The 18,592-nt window shown below is 52.6% G+C and overlaps 1 protein-coding gene across 9 annotated transcripts in view; it reads left to right on the top strand.

Annotated features, from left to right (window-relative positions):
* SBF1 (SET binding factor 1) overlaps window positions 1-18,045 on the top strand; it is a 98,656-nt gene extending 80,611 nt beyond the window's left edge. For 6 of the 9 annotated variants that reach the window (XM_080392781.1, XM_080392787.1, XM_080392783.1 and 3 more), the window contains 13 exons: window positions 160-237; window positions 852-1,036; window positions 1,137-1,313; window positions 1,934-2,035; window positions 2,118-2,303; window positions 2,444-2,570; window positions 2,658-2,788; window positions 3,484-3,717; window positions 3,927-4,037; window positions 4,230-4,441; window positions 4,645-4,732; window positions 4,822-4,953; window positions 5,075-18,045. In XM_080392781.1, the coding sequence (XP_080248907.1) occupies window positions 160-237; window positions 852-1,036; window positions 1,137-1,313; window positions 1,934-2,035; window positions 2,118-2,303; window positions 2,444-2,570; window positions 2,658-2,788; window positions 3,484-3,717; window positions 3,927-4,037; window positions 4,230-4,441; window positions 4,645-4,732; window positions 4,822-4,953; window positions 5,075-5,173 (1,862 nt within the window). In that variant the 3' untranslated portion in view covers window positions 5,174-18,045. The remainder of the gene's footprint in view (window positions 1-159; window positions 238-851; window positions 1,037-1,136; window positions 1,314-1,933; window positions 2,036-2,117; window positions 2,304-2,443; window positions 2,571-2,657; window positions 2,789-3,483; window positions 3,718-3,926; window positions 4,038-4,229; window positions 4,442-4,644; window positions 4,733-4,821; window positions 4,954-5,074) is intronic. The other 3 variants (XM_080392788.1, XM_080392785.1, XM_080392789.1) reach the window with 1 other exon arrangement.
* Window positions 18,046-18,592: the final 547 nt, after the last annotated feature.

Raw genomic sequence — 18,592 nt, 5'->3', positions numbered from 1 at the left:
GCACCCCAGAGCCATCTCATTCATCCCACTCATTGCTCCAGTTGCTTCATCTGGGTCCCCGGGCGCCTCTTCCCGCCCGGCCCGCATCTGCCCAGCGAGAGCGTGGGTCCGCCTCGCCCCCCTGCCCTCGCTGAGGTTGCTTTCGTCCTGTGCTCTCAGGGCTCGGTCACAGAGCTAGGGTCATCACTCTCTCCACCCCCAAGTGCGTGTCAGCGAAGGGCCGCGAGACGCCCCGAGGTACGGTACCGCCAGCCGCCTAACCGCCACCCGGGTGCTAACCTCACCGACTGACCCCCCCACACACACACTCCAACCCTTCACACGACTAATGCCCCAGTAACCCCCCACCGCAGCCCGCTAACGCCTCCACTGAGCATGTCGCCAGCTTGGTCCGGCCCGCGGTGCCGGCGGTAAGTACCGGGCCAGTCCCCAGCTGACCCCGCAGTGTCCTCTCAGGTTTGCTTTAGGCTCCTTGCGCATCTGCTGGTGCTTGGGTGGTGGTGGCCAGGGACGGGGTCTGGCTGGTGGGGAAGGGGCCGGTCCTGGTGGTGTGGGCGCAGGAGTGCGCTGTGGGCTGCGCAGGTGATGGGGCGTGGAGCTGCTGGTGTTGGTCTCTCCATCCACCAGGCAGGAAATCCTACAGCACCCAGCAAGGAGAAGGAGCAAAAGCAAACCTGGTTCCCAGCACCTTCCCGGCATGTGTTCCCAGGGTGCTGGGGTGACAGCAGCTCGGCTCCTGCTTTCGTGGCGAGCTGCTGGCCCCTGGGCCAGCCCAGCTGGGGGGACGCAGATGCCAGCACAGCCCCTGAGCCAGCCAGGGGCCCCCAGCCTAACTGCTGGCTGTCTTGCAGGCAAGTGGGGCAGCATCCGAGCCGGCGGGCGCATAAGCAGCTATGCCCTGAACATGGAGATCGGATCACGCCTGGCTGGGAAAGACCTGCTGGGTGCCCAGCACAACGGCACCCCCTCGGAGGCCAGCTTCCTGCGGCAGCACCGGGCCTCGCTCTACATCATCGGGGACAAGTCACAGCTGAAGGTAACCCTGACACCTGGCAGCAGCATCCTTGGGAAGGATGGGTGGTGGTGGGTCTGCTCAGGGGGTGTCTCGGGGTGATGCTGATCCTCTCCTCCCTCAGGGGGTGAAACCGGACCCGCTGCAGCACTGGGAGGTGGTTCCCATCGAGGTGTTCGACGTGCGGCAGGTGAAGGCCAGCTTCAAGAAGCTGATGAAGGCCTGCGTGCCTGGCTGCCCCTCCACTGACCCCAGTGTCGCCTACCTGCGGTCCCTGGAGGAGTCCGAGTGGCTGTCCCAGGTCAGTTGTCACCCAAAGCCTGGAGGGGCTCTCGTCCGTAGGAGTCTTTGCTGTTGACTGTTGCTCTTGGCAAAGTGAGAATGGGGGTCCAGGTGCCCTCTCCAGAGCATCACTGTGGCATGAAGTGGGAGACACTAAGGGAACAAGGTTGGTGCAAGAAATGAGGATAGAATAGCCCAGAGTGCCGCTCTGCGGTGCTGGACACGAGAGCTGCGGGTGTCTGCGGCAGCTGCCGGCCGGGGAAGCGGGGCAGGATCTGCAGGACGGCGGAACGCTGTGAAGGGGTTGGTGTAGGGCCGTGCCAGCAGTAGCCAGGGTGACCCAGGGAGCTGCTGCTCTGTGGGACTGGTCCCACTGTGGAGCTGCTGTGGGGCTGGACCCTCTGGCTGCTGGAGGGAGCGAGGGACCCACAGCTCTGCTTGGGGTGCGGCGGTGGTGCCCCGCTGGCCTTGCTGTTGCTGACGAAGGGTGCTGCACAGGGCCTGAACACGGAGGCCTTGTATAACCTCTGTGCTCTGCTTCGTTCGGCTCATCCGCTTCCACGAGAAAAGGTGGCTTTGCACGACGTCCAGCAAAGGAGTTTCCTGCACTGCAGTAACTCTTGGCCCTTACCTTGGCAGATCCATAAGATCCTGCAGATTTCGGTATTGGTGGTCGAGCTGCTGGACACGGGTTCCTCTGTGTTGGTCAGCCTGGAGGACGGCTGGGACATCACCACGCAGGTAGGAGCCCGACAGCTGCCCAATGTGACAGCTACCCGTGGCCGTCTCCCCACGAGCATCTCGAGCCCCGCTGTCCCTGCAGGTGGTCTCCTTAGTGCAGTTGCTGTCGGACCCCTACTACCGGACACTGGAGGGCTTCCGCCTGCTTGTGGAGAAGGAGTGGCTGTCCTTTGGGCACCGCTTCAGCCATCGCGGAGCCCAGACCCTGGCCAGTCAGAGCAGCGGTTTTGCCCCCATCTTCCTGCAGTTCCTGGACTGCGTACACCAGGTGAGCTCCAAGTGCGCCAGCTCTGCACCAGCTGGCTCTCCCCCCGCACCAGGGCTGGCTCCTCGTGTGCGGGGAACGAGTCTGGAGTCAGCCTGCACTTTGTGGGTCCTGGGAGGTCTCACCCGTGCTGCTCCTTGCAGATCCACCTGCAGTTCCCTATGGAGTTTGAGTTCAGCCAGTACTACCTGAAGTTCCTCAGCTACCACTACATTTCCAACCGTTTCCGGACATTCCTGCTGGACTCTGACTACGAGCGCATCGAGCTGGGTGAGGACAGTGCACAGGGCCTGCAAGTGGATGGCAGCCCCACGCCTTGCCCCAAATAATGTCCCTTCCTCACCCTCTTCTCCACAGGCCTCTTGTACGAGGAGAAGGGTGAGCGGAAGAGCCAGCAGGTCTACAAGTCCATCTGGGATTACATTGACCGGCTGAACAAGAAAGCCCCCATCTTCTTCAACTACATGTATGCCCCTGAGGATGGGGAGGTGAGAGCTGCGCTCCTGCCCTGTGTCCGTCCAGCCCAGCTGAGCCCCCGTGCGCCACAGGGCTTGGACAGGGCTTGCCGGGGCCACTCCAGGGTCTCCTTGCTTGCATGAAGCCGAGCAAGCATCCCCTTGTTGGCTGGACCATGGCATTCGCCCACCCGGGTGGGCTCTCTTGCCTGGCTGCCATGCCGGAGCCCTGGGGAGGGTGTCTGCCACTGCGGGGGGCATATGGGATGAGTCAGGCGCTAGAACCGTGTCCCTGCAGAGGAGCTGGGGTGACGCAGGTGACGCTGCAGAGCGCAGGTCCCCAGCTGGAGCTGTCAGGGTCTCATTTTTTGCTCTTCACCGCCACAAGCTGGGAACATCCATCCTCAGGAGCTTCTGGGGCCGGGTGGGGGAGGAGGTGGGGCGCTGCGCTCTGCTGATGTGGCCAGGCTGCAGCGGAGCAGCTCAGGGCTGTCATTTGGTCTGAGCCCAGTCCTGGCCCAAAGCTGGGAGCAGCTCTGCCTTTCTCTGGCCCAGCATTGCCTTTTCCTTCCAGCATCAGCTGCCTCTTGTTACCGGTCAGAAAGCATCGCCCTTGGGAAGAGCTCATTGTGAAGGGGCTGATCACCTTTCTGGGCAGATTGTCCCTGCAGCGTGGCCAGGGCTGTGTCCCGCTGCCCTCCCCGAGCATAACCCTACTTCTCCCGCAGGTGCTGAGGCCGTACAGCAACATTTCCAACCTGAAGGTATGGGACTACTATACGGAGGAGACACTTTCTGAGGGCCCGTCCTATGACTGGGAGCTGACGCAGGGGCAGCCGGAGCACGTAGAGGAGGCGGATCGGCAGGACACCAGTGCCCCCCAGACAAAGCGCAAGATCATCTGGCCATGCTATGACAACCGCAGCCGCGTGGAGCCTGATGCCATCTCCAAACTGCTGGAGGTAAGAGCGTGGCTGGCGGCAGCGTCTTCTACGCGTTGCTACTGGGTTTGGCCCTGGCCTGGACTTGCCATGGTGTCCCCACAGGTGTGGCGCTGCCCCGTGCACACAGTGGGACAGGGCTGTGGCAGGGTTGGAGTCAGTTGAGCTCCTGGGACAGTGGTCCCAGGAGTCTTAGCCCCTCCTGGGCTGATGCCTGAATCCCCACGCAGGAGCTGCACAACCTGGAGATGGAGCTGGGGCAGGTCCCAGAGCGCTGGAAGGACACGTGGGACAAGGTCAAAGCTTCCCAGCGCACCGAGGCACGGCAGGAGGGCAACCGGGTAGGTGGGGGCTGTGTGACCTCCCGGGGAGGGCTGGAGGGCAGGCGTCCGCTTTGCCCAAGGGCGCCCTGAGCAAAGCAGGTGTTTGCTCCTGCAGCCCGGGGCTGAGGGGGGCTGCTGGTGCTCAGCCCCCAGGCTGGATGTGCCTGAGGGCCATCCCCCTCCTCATGCTGTGCTGTCTGCTCCCCGCAGACCCCCAGCTCTCTGCTGATGTCCTCCGGCCTCTCCCACCACCGGCGCTCGCTTGGCGTGTACCTGCAGGAGAGCGGCGTGGGCTCTACCCTCAACCTCAGCCTCGACAGCGACACCAGCAGCACCTCCACCCCCTCCAGCGGGAAGCAGGGTGGCCGCAAGAGCACCAGCACGCTCTACAGCCAGTTCCAGATGTCAGAGAGCGAGAACAGGCACGAGGGGGGCTTGGGGTGCCAGGGGCTGCCCGCGGTGCTGGGAGGGGGCTCCCTCCCTGGGGCGGGGGGAGGGTGTGTGGGTTCTGCAGAGTGCAGACCCAAAGCGCCTCTTGTCCCCACTGATGCTGGGGTGCCACAGACCGAACTGCCCTTTGGCCCCTCTCTCCTTTCTGCCCTAACGCGCTGCCTGGCCCCTGCAGGTCCTACGAGGGGTCGCTGTACAAGAAAGGAGCCTTCATGAAACCGTGGAAGCCTCGCTGGTTCGTGCTGGATAAAACCAAACATCAGGTACTGAGGGGCGGGTGAGCCCCAGGGTCTGTCCGGGCATCGCTCCCTCCCCCTGGGCGTGCTGACAGGGGCGGGGCCTCTCCCTGCAGCTGCGGTACTATGACAGCCGGATGGACACGGAGTGCAAAGGGGTCATCGACCTGGCCGAGGTGGAGTCCATCACCCCAGGAACCCCCTCCATGGGGGCCCCCAAGACGGTGGATGAGAAAGCCTTCTTCGATGTGAGTGGGGCACGGAGCTGCACCTTGGGGCAAGGAGCCCGGCAGTTTGCTCCGGGGGATGCTGCTGGCTCCCTGGGCGCAGCCGCCTGGCCCCGCTCACCTCCCCTCTCCTCCCCTGCAGCTGAAGACGACAAAACGAGTTTACAATTTCTGTGCCCAGGACGTGCAGCTAGCCCAGCAGTGGATCGACCGCATCCAGAGCTGCTTGTCGGACGCGTGAGACCGGCTCAGGGGAGCCTCTGTTCCAGGCACAGCGTCTCCCGGGCCCCAGCACGTGGAGCACGGGCAGCACCCATGCTCGCAGCTGAGCCGGGGCTGTAACTGACTGGAGAGGAGGAGATGGCCTTCCTTCCCACCTGCCACAGGCGTGCCGTGCTGGGCGGCCTGCGGCCACGCACCCCCAGGCGGCAGCGGGGCAGGATCGGTATGTTACACTATGGTAGGACTGTGTAGTGGAGGAATTCTTTGCGTTGAAGCCGGCTGGGGGGTGCGGGCGGGAGCCTGTCCCGCTCTGTCCTCCCAGGCCTGTCTGAGCCCTGTAGTTACTGCGTGTCCTCTGTGCACCCCCCGTGCTGGGTAGCCCCGCTCCGGCTCTCTGTGGCAGCAGGGGTGTCCTCAGCCGGTGGAGGGGGGGCACCTCGCCTCCACCACACCCCACGCCGCTGGAGAAAGCAGGAGCTGCTGCCCCGTCCTCCCCGCGGCTTGCATGTCTGCCAGGGCATCCACGGGGGAGAACCAGCCCTGCCCCCACCTGACCTGGCGCCCACCGCCCCATAGCGCAGTAGCTGGCCTAAGCGTGTCCTGGGCTTTGCTCCCGCCTTGCTGGAACCGGGGATGTGCAGCTCAGGGTGCTGGTGTTGGTGGAGGTGACTCGCCCGAGTGCTGGGCCAGCGCGGCCCGGACAGCTGTCCCAGGCCTGGACAAGAACAAACGCGCATGCCGCTGCCAACCCGGGGACGCTGGCGGATGGCGCTTGCAGGCACTAGGCTCTGTGTCTTGGGAGGGGACGTGGCTGTGGCCGCTCTGCTCCCAGCAGGCAGCTGCGGGCTGAGGCTGTGTCCGGGGCTCCCGTTCCCCATGGGGGTGCCACATGCCACAGCCTTGCTGCCCTGGTGCAGTCCCCTCTGTCCCCTTGCATGGGGGGAGGACCAAACCGGCTCCTGGGATGAGGGGTCCAGCTCCACTGCAGCCAGGAGCCTCTGTGGCTGAGGGTCCCCACTGGCAGCGATGCCAGGGCTGCGACACAGCTGTCACAGCTGTGCTGGCAGGTGCCACCCGGGCTCTTTGCACAGGTCACCCCCTCAACCCTGAGCCCTCCTGCGGGAAGGAGGGGGCAGCAGCCCCGAGGGCACCACACAGTACTGCCCTCCCTACCGCCACCCCACCCTGAGCCCCCCCGGCTTGTGCTCTGCCCGCACCGTCACACCCAGCCTGGCGGCCGAGTGGTGCTGCTGGGGACCGCACATCCCGCTGCCACCTCCCTGCTTGTCGCTGTCACAGTGTCAGTGCAAAAGGGGAATCTCGGTACAGAAACAGATCCTGCAGCACCTCATCCATTCCCTGCACTGGTGTGAACACGGTGAGGTTTGGCCCCGCTCCACCCGAGCGTTGCTTGCCAGGAGGTGCAAAGAGGCAGGGCCGGGGCGCTCGGGACCTGCTGCCCTCCCTGCCTGCATCCACTGCGTCTCCTGGGGCCCGACCCCCCAGCTGCCCCCGCAAGCTCGGCCAGCTCTTCTACCTGTCTTGTTTTTAAAGGAGTACAATGTTTTATTTCAGTGCAGAGATCTTTGTACAGTCTTAACCCCCCCCGGTTCCCCTCTTTGTTTTATTGTACAATAATGGCTGTGGCAGGTAGCTGGTGTAACATGGAGGTTTTTGTAACTTACCTGAGCAGTTGTAGATTATTGAAGTTTCTGTACATTGTGTCAAACATACAAGAGTCCTTGTATTGTATTGTGCCTAGAGGAAAAAGGTTATTATATAAAGAGAAAACTAACTGAATTTAATAAAAAAATTAATATGACACATGCCCTTTTGCCTCACTGCCACTGACACCAGCTATGTCTCAGGGCACCGGGCCAGCGCTGCGGGAACCACAGCTCCTGTCCCTCGGGGACTCAGCTGTCCCTCATGGAGAGAGGCTGGCACAGCACTGGGGACTCACCCAAGCAGAGGCCACACTAGTCGCTGCCTTCCTGTGGCAAACAAGGACCTTTGTCCTGTGCTGTGAGGTAGCAGTGTCGTACCTGCCCCTGCTTGTGCTGGCAAGTTTTACTCTTCTCCGTGGGACACTGGGTTGGTGACCCCAGTATCCCCACAGCTCAGCTGTGCTGGTGGGCTCTGGCCTTGATGCACCATTGGGGGTGGCCCCTTGACCCGGCTCCACTGCATCATGCAGGTACCTGCTGGGCAAACTACTGTTCCCAGGGAGCAACAGCAGCACAATGACATGGTGCTGGGGCCAGCGTGGAGCTGCTGCCGTGATGCACACCGAGAGCTGCCTTGCGCTGCAGCTGGGGATGCAAAACGGTGTTAAAGGAGAGCTGGAAAGAAACCCACACTCAATGGTGCGGGCTGCCCCCATCACCAGCCGGTGCTGGGAAGCATTAGGCACAGTGAGGGACCAGGGCAGGAGGCACCTGGTACCAAGCCTGTGTCCAGCTCCCCTTGAAGAACCAACCAAAATGCTTTTTTGAATACAGGAGCAGCGGCTTCATGCAGCTCTCAAACTTGCTCCTGGCTGCAGCCACCAAGACAGGCACCCTTAAAAAATGACAGGCTTCACGCTTCAGCATCATCACAAAGTCCTGAAAGGTCACTCCAGACCCAGCGGAGGGGATGCCCACAGCTGGGGGAGTGAGGGGGACCAGCCCTGCTCCACCTCAGCGCCGACTGCTGCTGCAGCCTTACCTGCACCACCAGCAGCTTTCTTCAGGGTGAAAACTTGAGGATTTTGGCACAAGAAGCCACAGGACTGAGATCTTCCCACCGTGCAGCTACACAGTTCAACAGAAGGGGACCAGTCAGGTACAGAGGCAAACATCTGGCAAAGTCGCTAGGGGCCAAGGTGCCCCGATCAGGGCCTGGCCAAGTCTGAACTGGGGTCAGCGAAAGCACCATCCCAAGTGGCAGGGAGAACCTCAGTGCCTCCCCCATTAGCCAGGCAGCCGTTACAGCCCGCAGGCGCTGGGGGTTTCATCCAGAACCAGCAACAACCTGCCCCGGCACCGCTCCCCCGGTCAACAGCACCACTCACGCTCTGGAGGCCAAAGCCACGTTTGCCATACAGCAGCGTGTCACCGGGCCCATCCTCCCGTGAGACACCGTAGGCCAGAAAGCCACCTTCACCTCCTATGCCACCAACAGCCAACTTGGACACCAGCAACCCCGGCCTCTGCATGGGCTGGGGGCTGCAGGAAGCCACCCAACCTCCTCCTCGGCCCTCCTGCAGCAGGGCCGGCAGCCCTCCTGGGTGCGCGGGCTGGAGAACCCTGCGGCACCACCCCGAAAGGCTGCCGGCCCTCGCTCATCCCCTGCCCGCCGGGGCCGAGGCTGGGGAGTGCAGCCGTCCCGCTCATGCGAGTAGAGGGTGGGATGTGGCACAGCAGAGGCTGAGTGTGTCTTGCAGGATGGAGGAATCCACCACCGGCACGTGAATTTTGAGCTTTTATTGGTAGTTGGAATTTACAGCCTAAAACTGACAACATAGAGAGATGCAGACTTTTTTTTTTTTTCTTTTTCTTTTTTCTTTTTTTTCTTTTTTTTTTTTCTTTTTTACAAAAACAAAAACCAAAATAACCAAAAGCCACCAGCATCAGATTTACAATATAAAAGTTTTGACAGTAGAGAGACTAAAGTACATCTGGAATTACTCAGAAAAATAAACAGGGAAAAAAGGCAGTAATTTAAAATTTGTCCCTCATATATACACATAGATACACAGACATTGCTTACAAAGACCCGGTTTCAACATTTAAGGGCAGTAGGCATCATGAGAAAAAAGGCTCCCCTATGTCATTGCACTAAATTAATTAACCCAGTTGGGCACCCCCCTTTGCCACCCCTTCCCGGTTTAGAGGAAAGGCCACGTGAAGCTAGAATGGGATTTCCACATTCCCCGGTGTCAAGCCCCAGGGTCCTGGGCTCCGCAAGGACCCTCCCCACAGCAGCCACACTCTCATCCCACAGCCGTCACCAGTACGGCCACCGTGACAGCCCCAGGACACCATCTGTGCAGGCGAGTGTTTCTTATTGCTATACAGAGTGCGTCTTACCTACCGGCCACCGCTTTATGGGTTGGGTTTTTTTAGAAAGGCATCACTCCAGCCCCTAACGCTTGCTTTTCCAGGCCACCTGGGTGCCTGCGCATAAAACCCGTCCCTGAGCCGCTCCACCAGGAAGCACAGCAGCTGGACTTCCCGACAGGTCATCAGCAGATTTTCTTTCAGGGAAACTGAGCTCCCAGGACACTGAAACAAAACGACTGGATTTTCAGAAGAGCGGAGATAAGCAGGCGCAGAGCTACGCTGAAAATCTGGGCTCATGTTTGGGTACTGAGCTCTCGGATACACGAACGCCCCCATCCCCACCCTGCCCACAGCTGCAGCGCCTTCCCTCACGTCAGGCCAGTGGATTTAAAGGATCTCCTGTTCTCAGGGGTCCAGGAAGGTTTCACCTCACAACCCCCACGGCCCCTGCTTCAGCTCTACCTTGGTTGTGACACGGGGACTGCGGAGGTGGCCGTCTCCACGGTCTTCTCCCAAAAGCAGCTGCAGCTGAGAGCAAAGCCCAGGAGCAGGGGCACGGCCGTGGGCACTCCGGGGTGGTCACGCAGCCTCCCTGGCCGGAGCTCCATTCCCTTTCAGAGATGCCTGGATGAACCTGCCAGCTCCCAGGCTCCAACCGGCATTGCTGCAGTCACTACCACTTCCCAGTTCTCCTGGAGATAAGTCATTATTTAAACAAACCCCAACGGTGTGGTTTATTTTTAGTTTAAACAAGCATTTTGGGTCCTTTAGCCTAAGGTGGCAACTGGTGGATCTTCTAGGGTGGACAGGCCTTAAATAAGTGGTTTGTGCTAACAGTCAAAAAGCCAAATATTTCCAATTGCCTCGAGTCTAAACTGCAGCCTAATGCCAAACAGAAGAGAAACCGATGGAAGTGACGGAAAAGCCCAAAAGAAGCAATTCCAGAAGCTCCAATTCAACAGACCGTGGACCAAGATAAGGTGGCAAAGAATATTTAATATTCTGATTGCTTTAAATATGCTAAGTGCAAATTAACTGGTTAAACGATGGTGTCCTGTCGAGTTAGGAAAATCAGAGCCTAAAAAGGAAGTCCGTTTGTCTAAGCAGATACGCCCTATAGTAAAAAATATAATTAGAATCATGGATATTTTAATGTGCAATAATACATATTACCCACTCCATGTACATACATATATGTATGCATGTATACCTGTACACACACACACATATATAATCTGAGACAACTGTCTTAAGCACTGCCAAACTGATCTAGTGCCAGTACTTGGGCTGCATTAAAGAAATGGTTTACAAAATATCAGATCAAGAAAAAGGTTTCTATAAAACTTTACATTTCAACTGAAGCTGCTCATCTAAATTTTAAACACTGTCAAAACCCGGTTTGGATACAAAAGGCAAAGACAGAAACAGACACGGAACAAAAGTTAAAAATCAATAACCACCTCTTCCATGAGCCTCACTGAGAAAAATGCCAAAACAAAAACCACCCTTAAGCGTTTGTGGGTTTTTTTCAGTCTGAAAATACAACTTTACCTACCTAGAGAAAATGGCAACAAGTATAAAATAGTATTTTATCTTGAACCGAAAAAGCCGTATCAAGTCACTTTGTTCTCACACCTCAACCCTGTGGAAGCGAGTCCCCAGTGAATCCTGCCCTTCCAGAAACCTTCCTCCATGTGCCCAGTACCTTTGATTTTTATATTTGTACCAATGATTAAGCCGTTTTAGAAGGTGCACGCTTACTAATCAAGAAGGTATATGCAAACTTGAAAGTTCGGAGAAAAATAAGTTTAAAGTGAATTTAGAAATATATATATATATAGAAATATATATATATATAAATAGACCCTATATACATTAATAACCGAAGATGAAGAGCAGACGGAGGGAATAAAGAGCCAAGGACATACAAAGCCAGCACTCTGGCCAGCATCTCCTTCCACCGAACCCTTACCCTGCGCAGGATCTGCTCCTGCCTGTTCTGCAGCCACCTGCCAGTGCAGCCCTTGTCCCAGCAACTCCCACTTCACAAATAAAATGGGCACAACCTTCTGCAAGCAAAGAGGAGAGCTGCTGCTTCAAGGAGAATTTGTAAAAACGCACGAAAAGTATTTCAGGCACAGGAAGCAAACAGAAGGATATTTGTCACTTCTAAAACTGCTTTTTAAATTAACAACAAGGCTGGTAGGAGAAATTATTTTCTTCCTTTAAATCCCAGTAATTCTTTTAATCAAAAGGTCTCTTCTGTTCCCTTCTGTCTCGTGGTCCAAGTCCCCCACGTCTTGAGTTGCTTACATCCCCAGCCAAATAGGAAACCAACAGGAAAAGCAAACGGCCCCGTGGATGCTTAAAAGTCTTGACAAAGCGGGGTGGGGTGCTCAGGTGCTATTTGAAACTTGGCCCTTGCTCTGGCTGCGAGGCCTCCAGGCTGCTCCGACATCCCTGCAGCACCTGCCTCGGCACAGACACTGTGCTGCTTCCCCCAGGCGCCTCCTTTGACCCAAACCAGCCGGCAAGCTCAGCCCAGCCCAGGGAAAACCTAATTCCAGCTGCTGCCTTTGTGTCAGGCTCCAGTTCTAAGGGTGGATTACAGACCTACGTGAAGCCTTTGCCATCAGAACCCTGCAGGAGAGGCGGACGCTCCTTTGCCCTGCAGTTGAGGGCAGATCCATCACCCGGGCTCCCTGCGGGCTCTGGCTCCGCCAGCACAGGGCTGGGTGTGGGGAACGCCAGCCTGGCCACCGCCCTGGGAGCAGCGGCGAGCAGCACACACGCGCATCATGCAGGACAAAGAAGTTTTACTGCTTCATGACTCCTAACCCAAGCCACGCTCCAATGATTCAGTAATTACAGCCCAGCGACATTTCTGCTGCTGGGCTTCTCGCAGGCCAGGCCAGCGAACGCTCAAGGACGAGTCGTGCCACACCAGTGCCACCAGTAACAGCACAGCTCCTGCCAGTGCCACCCGGTCAACAACCTGCAAACAACTGACGCAACAGAATGGCTTAGGTAAATATATATTCTTGCATCTCCTAGTACACCTATTAGTTGTCGTATTACTGCTCCTTTAGAAATTCTGATTTACGGCGAAGCCAGCTCTGGACCTGACCTGCACCTCCCCTCACCCGAGAGGCTGTGGATTTGCAAGATCCCACCGAAGAAAAATGATCCATAAATAACAGCCCCAACTGCCCAACTGGCTTGTGATGAATTCAATGGTCAGAGCAAGGTCCTATTTCAGCATGTATCAATTTAACACAGAATGTTTTAATGCTTCCATTATTTTCAGTTATACTGATACCATGTTACTACTAAAGGTATGAATAAAAGGGAAAAGCTTGTCCAAGTATTTCTCAGTGACTGTTTTGCAGAAAAATTGCTTTTCATTCAACAAACAATTCAGATAAGGAATATTTATACTTCGTAAGGGGAAAATATTTACATGCCCATATTGACAAATGAGGTTTTAGTTTAAATTACACATTAAATAATAAAATATTATTAAATATTAGTTATATTTAAACACAAAATTATGTATAATCAGTTTCTTAGGTGCTTTTAAGCATAGTTTCTCTAACACCTGGAGGACAAATTCAATGTACATTGTTTAGCTGGATATCAATAAAACATTCTGAATAAGCAGTAGGATGTACATCAAATCTACCTTTACTACTCCACGTTAAATGCTTTGCTGCACTAGCCCCCATCGTCTGATCTCTATTACCCTTTAGAAAAAGCAGCCTGTTTTCCTTGCATAGCCCCATCCTCAAAGGCAACCTGTGGACCTGCTGCATGGAGATCACATTTCCCAAACCACATCTTTCCTTCTCTTCTGTGAAATACTGACGTGCAAGTTGGCAACGAGAATGCTACAGTATCTCCTGATGCCACAAGCACTTGCTCTTTTAGTAACAGTCCTTAAACCATCTTCACAGCCAGACTCCACACAAAAGCCCTTGGAAGGCAGGGAAGGGGTCCTGGCTGTAGCCTCCAGTGAAGGAGAGCTCAGCAGCCTCAGCCTGGCACTTGTCACGCGTGGAACACAGCCGGGAAGCTTGGTGGCGCACAGCAGGTGATATACAAAGCATCGTAAGTAGCTATGAGGTTAGGGAGGCATAAGAGAAAAGAGCACAAGGAACAGAAATACCTTTTGTTGGGATCTGGATGGAGATAAGGCACTCGGAACAACAGCAGGGTATTTGGAAATTATTACTAATATTACAGGGTGGGATCCTTCTGCGCATCACATTCTCTTTCCCTGTTTCCTGGCTATCGGGAGATGAAGCATGACTTAGTTCCAAAGCTGGAATGAGAAGAGATGACTCCTTCCAAACTAAACCAAAGGCACCGGTGTTTTTACATCTGGAATTTTTATTGCTGATCATTGTTTTGCCCTAGAGGCAGTTCACTCCTTCAAGGGCACTAGGTCATCAGCTGGAATGTGAACGGGGCGAGCTCTCCGCTGGAGCGAGGATGGGGCTCAGGGTGGGAGCACGACAGTGCTGGCAACAGGGGAGACAAACCTGACCTGGCCACAGCAGAGCAGGTGATCCCAACCCCCACACTCACGTGAGGTTTCCATCAGAGCAGCAGCTGTAGATGCTGCAAACACAACCTGGTTTGTTTGCAAGAACCAAGAAAGACGACACGTGTATTTGCAAGATGATGCGATTCTACTCCTGATCCCCATGACACCACTTCAGGGGAAGGCAGGCCAGGGAAGGATGGTCTTGTGGATTGGTACCATAAAAGGTAAAGTATCAAAGTGTGAGAAATGAGACAAACTGAAGTTACCAAGAAAAAAAACAAAGCTCCCAGCTAGGAGTGGGTAAGTAAGTGAGCACAAATGCCTTTTCCTTGTAAAGTTTCAGCAGATACACTGCGAGAGGCAAAGGAGTTCAGAGATTTACAAGCAGGAGCAATGTGATGCAACAAATTGGAAATTGTTTAGAAATTAATAGGATACATGTCATATGAAGAGAAGTTCCTAAAAGAAAACAAAGGACTCCTCAGTACTTTGAACCCTCCCACCCTGTGCTTTAGCCAATTTATTTTAAGAAAGAAAGAAAGAAAGAAAGAAAGAAGTCTGTCCAAAGTCTCAGGCAAAAAGAGAATGGTGCTTTGAAAGTGAATGTGAAGATATTCTTTACAAAGATAATGTTTTTATGTCAAATAATGTATAGAACTGAACACTGAATTAACTATTACAACTTACTGTGTTATTTCCTAAATACTCTACTTGCTTTTTCTTAACTTCTAATGTTTTCATATAGCATGCATATTTTCATGTGATCTGTATGTTACAGTCAAAATTTACATAGATTTATAGCATGAGGTAACTAATGGTTTTCTTTATGTTATTTGATTCTGAAAAAGTAAGAACGCAGAACTTTAAATTACATGTGTGGCAAATGCACTTTAAGGCAATTTTAGTGCCCTGTGTTATCCTAACCGATACTGGCACGTTCTGGATAACCAACAAATCCCCTAAAAAGGCTCTGTCCCTGCTCCATCAGGTGCCACTGAGAACAAAAGCCGCTTTGCCTGAACAGTTTGAGCAGACACACCTGGAGAGGTGCTGATACGTAGAGAGAGCCCGGACAGAGAGAACATACTGCTGGGCAAGAGACGGACATCACCTGACCTTAGGTGAGAAGAGATTATCTCCTGCATAAAGCCATTTTTCCAGATTGTCCTGGCAAATCAGTCACTGCTTGGTGTTTAAGCCTTAGTCTGAAGATGAGATGGAGCAGGAAAAAAAAAAAAAGAGTTAAAAGCTTCAGTGCAAAGTCACTGCCAGGCGGTGAGGACCACCAAACCTGAGGACTGCTGACCATGCCACCAGGGTGCCAGCTCGGGGCTCCCGGCAGAAGCACAACCACCCTCCTCTCACACAGCCTCCAGTGCAAGTACCGCAGGTGATTCTCCAATACCTATTTTGTAAATCAAAGCCCACGCGGATGCAGCATCCGAAAGACCTGGCTACACACACCCTAGGACGCGCTCAAATGAGGACACAGCAAGAGCTGGCCCTCACTGCCAGCGACTCAGCGCTGGCTGGCTCAGACACAGTGTTCAGCATTTTGGCAAAGGATTTCTGGGGGCTTACCGATGAGTGAGAAACAGCTCCATGCTGTACCCGATGAGAAGTTTTCAATTAGCATTTGCTGTGCCTGTAGTTAATTACATTTCAAGTTTAGTTCCATTAATGATTTAGCCTAGAAGACACTTCTGCAGCGTCTGGCAACAGCATGCCTTACTGCAGGAGACAAGCTTACTCAAAATCCACCAGCAGTGGGAGATTCTCTAAGCATTTCTAGAAAAAGTTCTGAAAAACTAGCTATGAGCATCAAAATTACATGATAAAAGTTTTTTTTTTTAGTAGTTTACATCTGTTCAAACAATTTGAGAAAATAAAAAATAGACAGGGAAGGATCTGTTCTTTATAAAAGCCCCCCAACTTCAGGGAGAGAAGGATTTCTTCTCGCCTGATCAGCATCAAGTATAAAAATACATTTTACATATAGGCATAATGCACTAACATCTTTATACTTCTGTTGTGAAGGGTGACAGATAACAGTCACTAAGAAATACAGTTAATTTTTGTACAAAAATGAACAGGGAGGTCAGACTGGTCACCACAATGCCCTTCCAGTAATGAGGTAAGAGAGTTTTAGATAAGTTAACATATAGGAGCCAAATTGTTTATTTTCTGCATTCAAATTTGTCAGAAAGCTTGTATGTAAATGTAAACAGAAAATGCCTGCTTAGGTTTACTGGAAGCTTCCTACCAGCTGGCATTTTGTCAGCAGCTACCACAGAGGGAAACCATCAGCAAAAAAAATCACTTCCTCACCCCAAACAAAACAGTATTCCCCATAAAGTTGGAAACTTCAGCCAGTAAAAAAATCATCAGGAATTGTTATCAAACCCATTTTCCAAAGAATCTTAAACTTGCGATGAACTGAATTTTGAAAATGGTCTAATACTTCAAGTACCTCTAGGGTGTCCACTTCTGCTAACTAAGACCTATAAAAAGAACTAACGATGCACAATTCCAGACACAGGCTAAGGCACTGTCCATAATGAAACTAAAAACACGCAGTTCCCCTGACCAGAAGGATTTATTTTTTGCAAGTTGTCATACAAAGGTAAAATTAATACTTCAAACCTCATCCCAAGTTACTTTAAAATTTAGTAATAATGGAAATGTGTTTAGAACTCACAACGCCCAAGTCTAAGTCTGAGACACAGCCCTCTCTTCTGACTCTGCGAACACACTGGTGCAACCTTACCAAGAAATGATATTTACTAAATGTCTCTTTCTAAGACTGAACAGGCTCCAAGTGGTTTGGGTTGTTCTTGAGTTTGGGACTTTTTTTTTTTGGCTTATAAGAGGTTTGTTGCTTTGATGGAGAAACTAACAACGTAGGTGTCTTCTAGCCACAAAGCTACCAAACCAGCACGTTTATTAAGGAAAAGGAAAACAAATCACTCGCCTAATGTTAGCCTTATCCCATCTTACAATGGTTATACCATCCGTCTCGTCTCGGAAACGCAGAGCTCTCCCCTCTCGTGGCCTGTGCCAGCAGCAAGGTAGGCAGCTCCACAGAGAGAACTGTGCTCTGCTCGAGCTCCAGCTCCTGAGCACAGAGACTGCGAGGGGCTCCGATCTGAAAAAGAAGAGGTACCTATCACAGCTGCAAAGTGCCGCAGACTCAAGTTTAATCTCAGCAGAGTGAAGGGAAAAAAAATCCTGTTGCAACCTGATTAGTTAGCTATCGAATCCAACAGAGAACAGTTACAAATAAATGCCTAAACCCAAAATTTTTTCAAGATACATATTACTGCATGCAACGTCAATACACTTGATAGCCTCCAAAGCCCGGGTTTTAATTTAGCTTTCAGCCAGCCTTCAGCTCTGCCCTGCCCACACTGCTCTTGAAAACAAAACTAAATTCTTCCAACTGTAGCATTAACGACATCATACACAACCATACTCTGGATTACATGGTGGTTTGAGTAACAAGGCTTAAAGAAATCCTTTTACACCCTGATTAGGGAAACCACTCAAGTTAGGACAAGACTAGAAAAGCAAGAAGCAGTAGCACGATATGCGTTGAAGAGCCAAAAGCTAGCAGTGATGTGAAATGTACTCTGCAACAAAAGCAACAGCATTTCTAAAAGCACTCTGAAGTGTGCAGCATCAATTTACAGTTACGAGGCCACGGCGAATGTTCTGTGTACAGTACTGAGTGCAACGTGTCCCAGTTTAAGCCAATTAATAGCAAGCCCCCAAAAGACATGTCATGAAGAGTGATACACCCAAGTACAGCTCTCCATTTTCCTTCAGCTCTTTCCTATGCATAATTTTTTTTTTTTTAATATAAAGCCCCCATCTAATGCAATCTGAACAGAAAGCTGCAAGGTCTTCTCAGAACAAGGGGGTATCTTTCACCCGTTTGGTTGGTTTTTAATGGCCCGTGATGTCCAAACTGGAGAAAAACTCTCCTGCAGCACAGCTCAACAGCCACACTCCTAAATCATGAACCGCCTTTGTACTGCACAGCTTTTGGTGTTTTCCTCTCCTGAGTGCTCTCCCCTAACATCAAGGAAATGGGATGAGATTAAGAAATTGAATTTCACCTCAGGGAGGAGCATCTAAAAATGTTTTATTTTAAAGCTCGGGTTGGCAAAAGATCAGGTAAGTGCATTAGGATTGACTTGTGAGAGCTTGCAACTGGAGATACAGATGTTTCCAGAACAGCATACACAGCAGAATAGGATTTCAGAGAGAAATGATGCCAAAAAAGGCAAACAAAGAAAATTAGCATGCCACTGTAAACAGCAGTTTTCATTTTGTCTCTTTTCTAATGACAACAAAATGTCTCATAATAAGAAAATCCATTGTTTATAGTTCCCAAACATGATTCAGGGTGAGACCACTGCTTTGGGAAAAGCAAGAGGAAAAGAAAACCTGTTCTTTAAATGACTGAAAATTGCAAAATGGGCTGTGATATGGCATCAAAAAAGTCAAGTATTACATTGCAAAAATACCAAATGATCTTACTGATCAAGTATAATTAACCTGGCAGCCAGGACACAGGATTTTCCTCTCCCATGAAGTCTCAGGGGACATCAAATCACAGAGTCAGTATCCGAATACTTGCAAGAATCTGTTGCACCTCTTACACGGTGACTTGCAAACCAGTTTGGTCTTTAACATTTGCAGAAATTAGGACGCTGACATACAGCAGCTGTTTCCAGATAAACTGAACAGCTGAAGAAAATGAAGCTCTTCCAGCTTTCATGTGGTTACCACTGCAGTAAGACAGCGCTTAGCACAACAGAAGGTGAAGACTGAAAAGAAACAC

Source organism: Falco punctatus (genome assembly GCF_963210335.1).
Source record: "Falco punctatus genome assembly, chromosome: 6".
In the NCBI taxonomy this organism is placed as follows: Eukaryota; Metazoa; Chordata; class Aves; order Falconiformes; family Falconidae; genus Falco; species Falco punctatus.
Note: the sequence above shows the minus strand (reverse complement) of the source record. Positions and strands in the feature narration are given on the sequence as shown.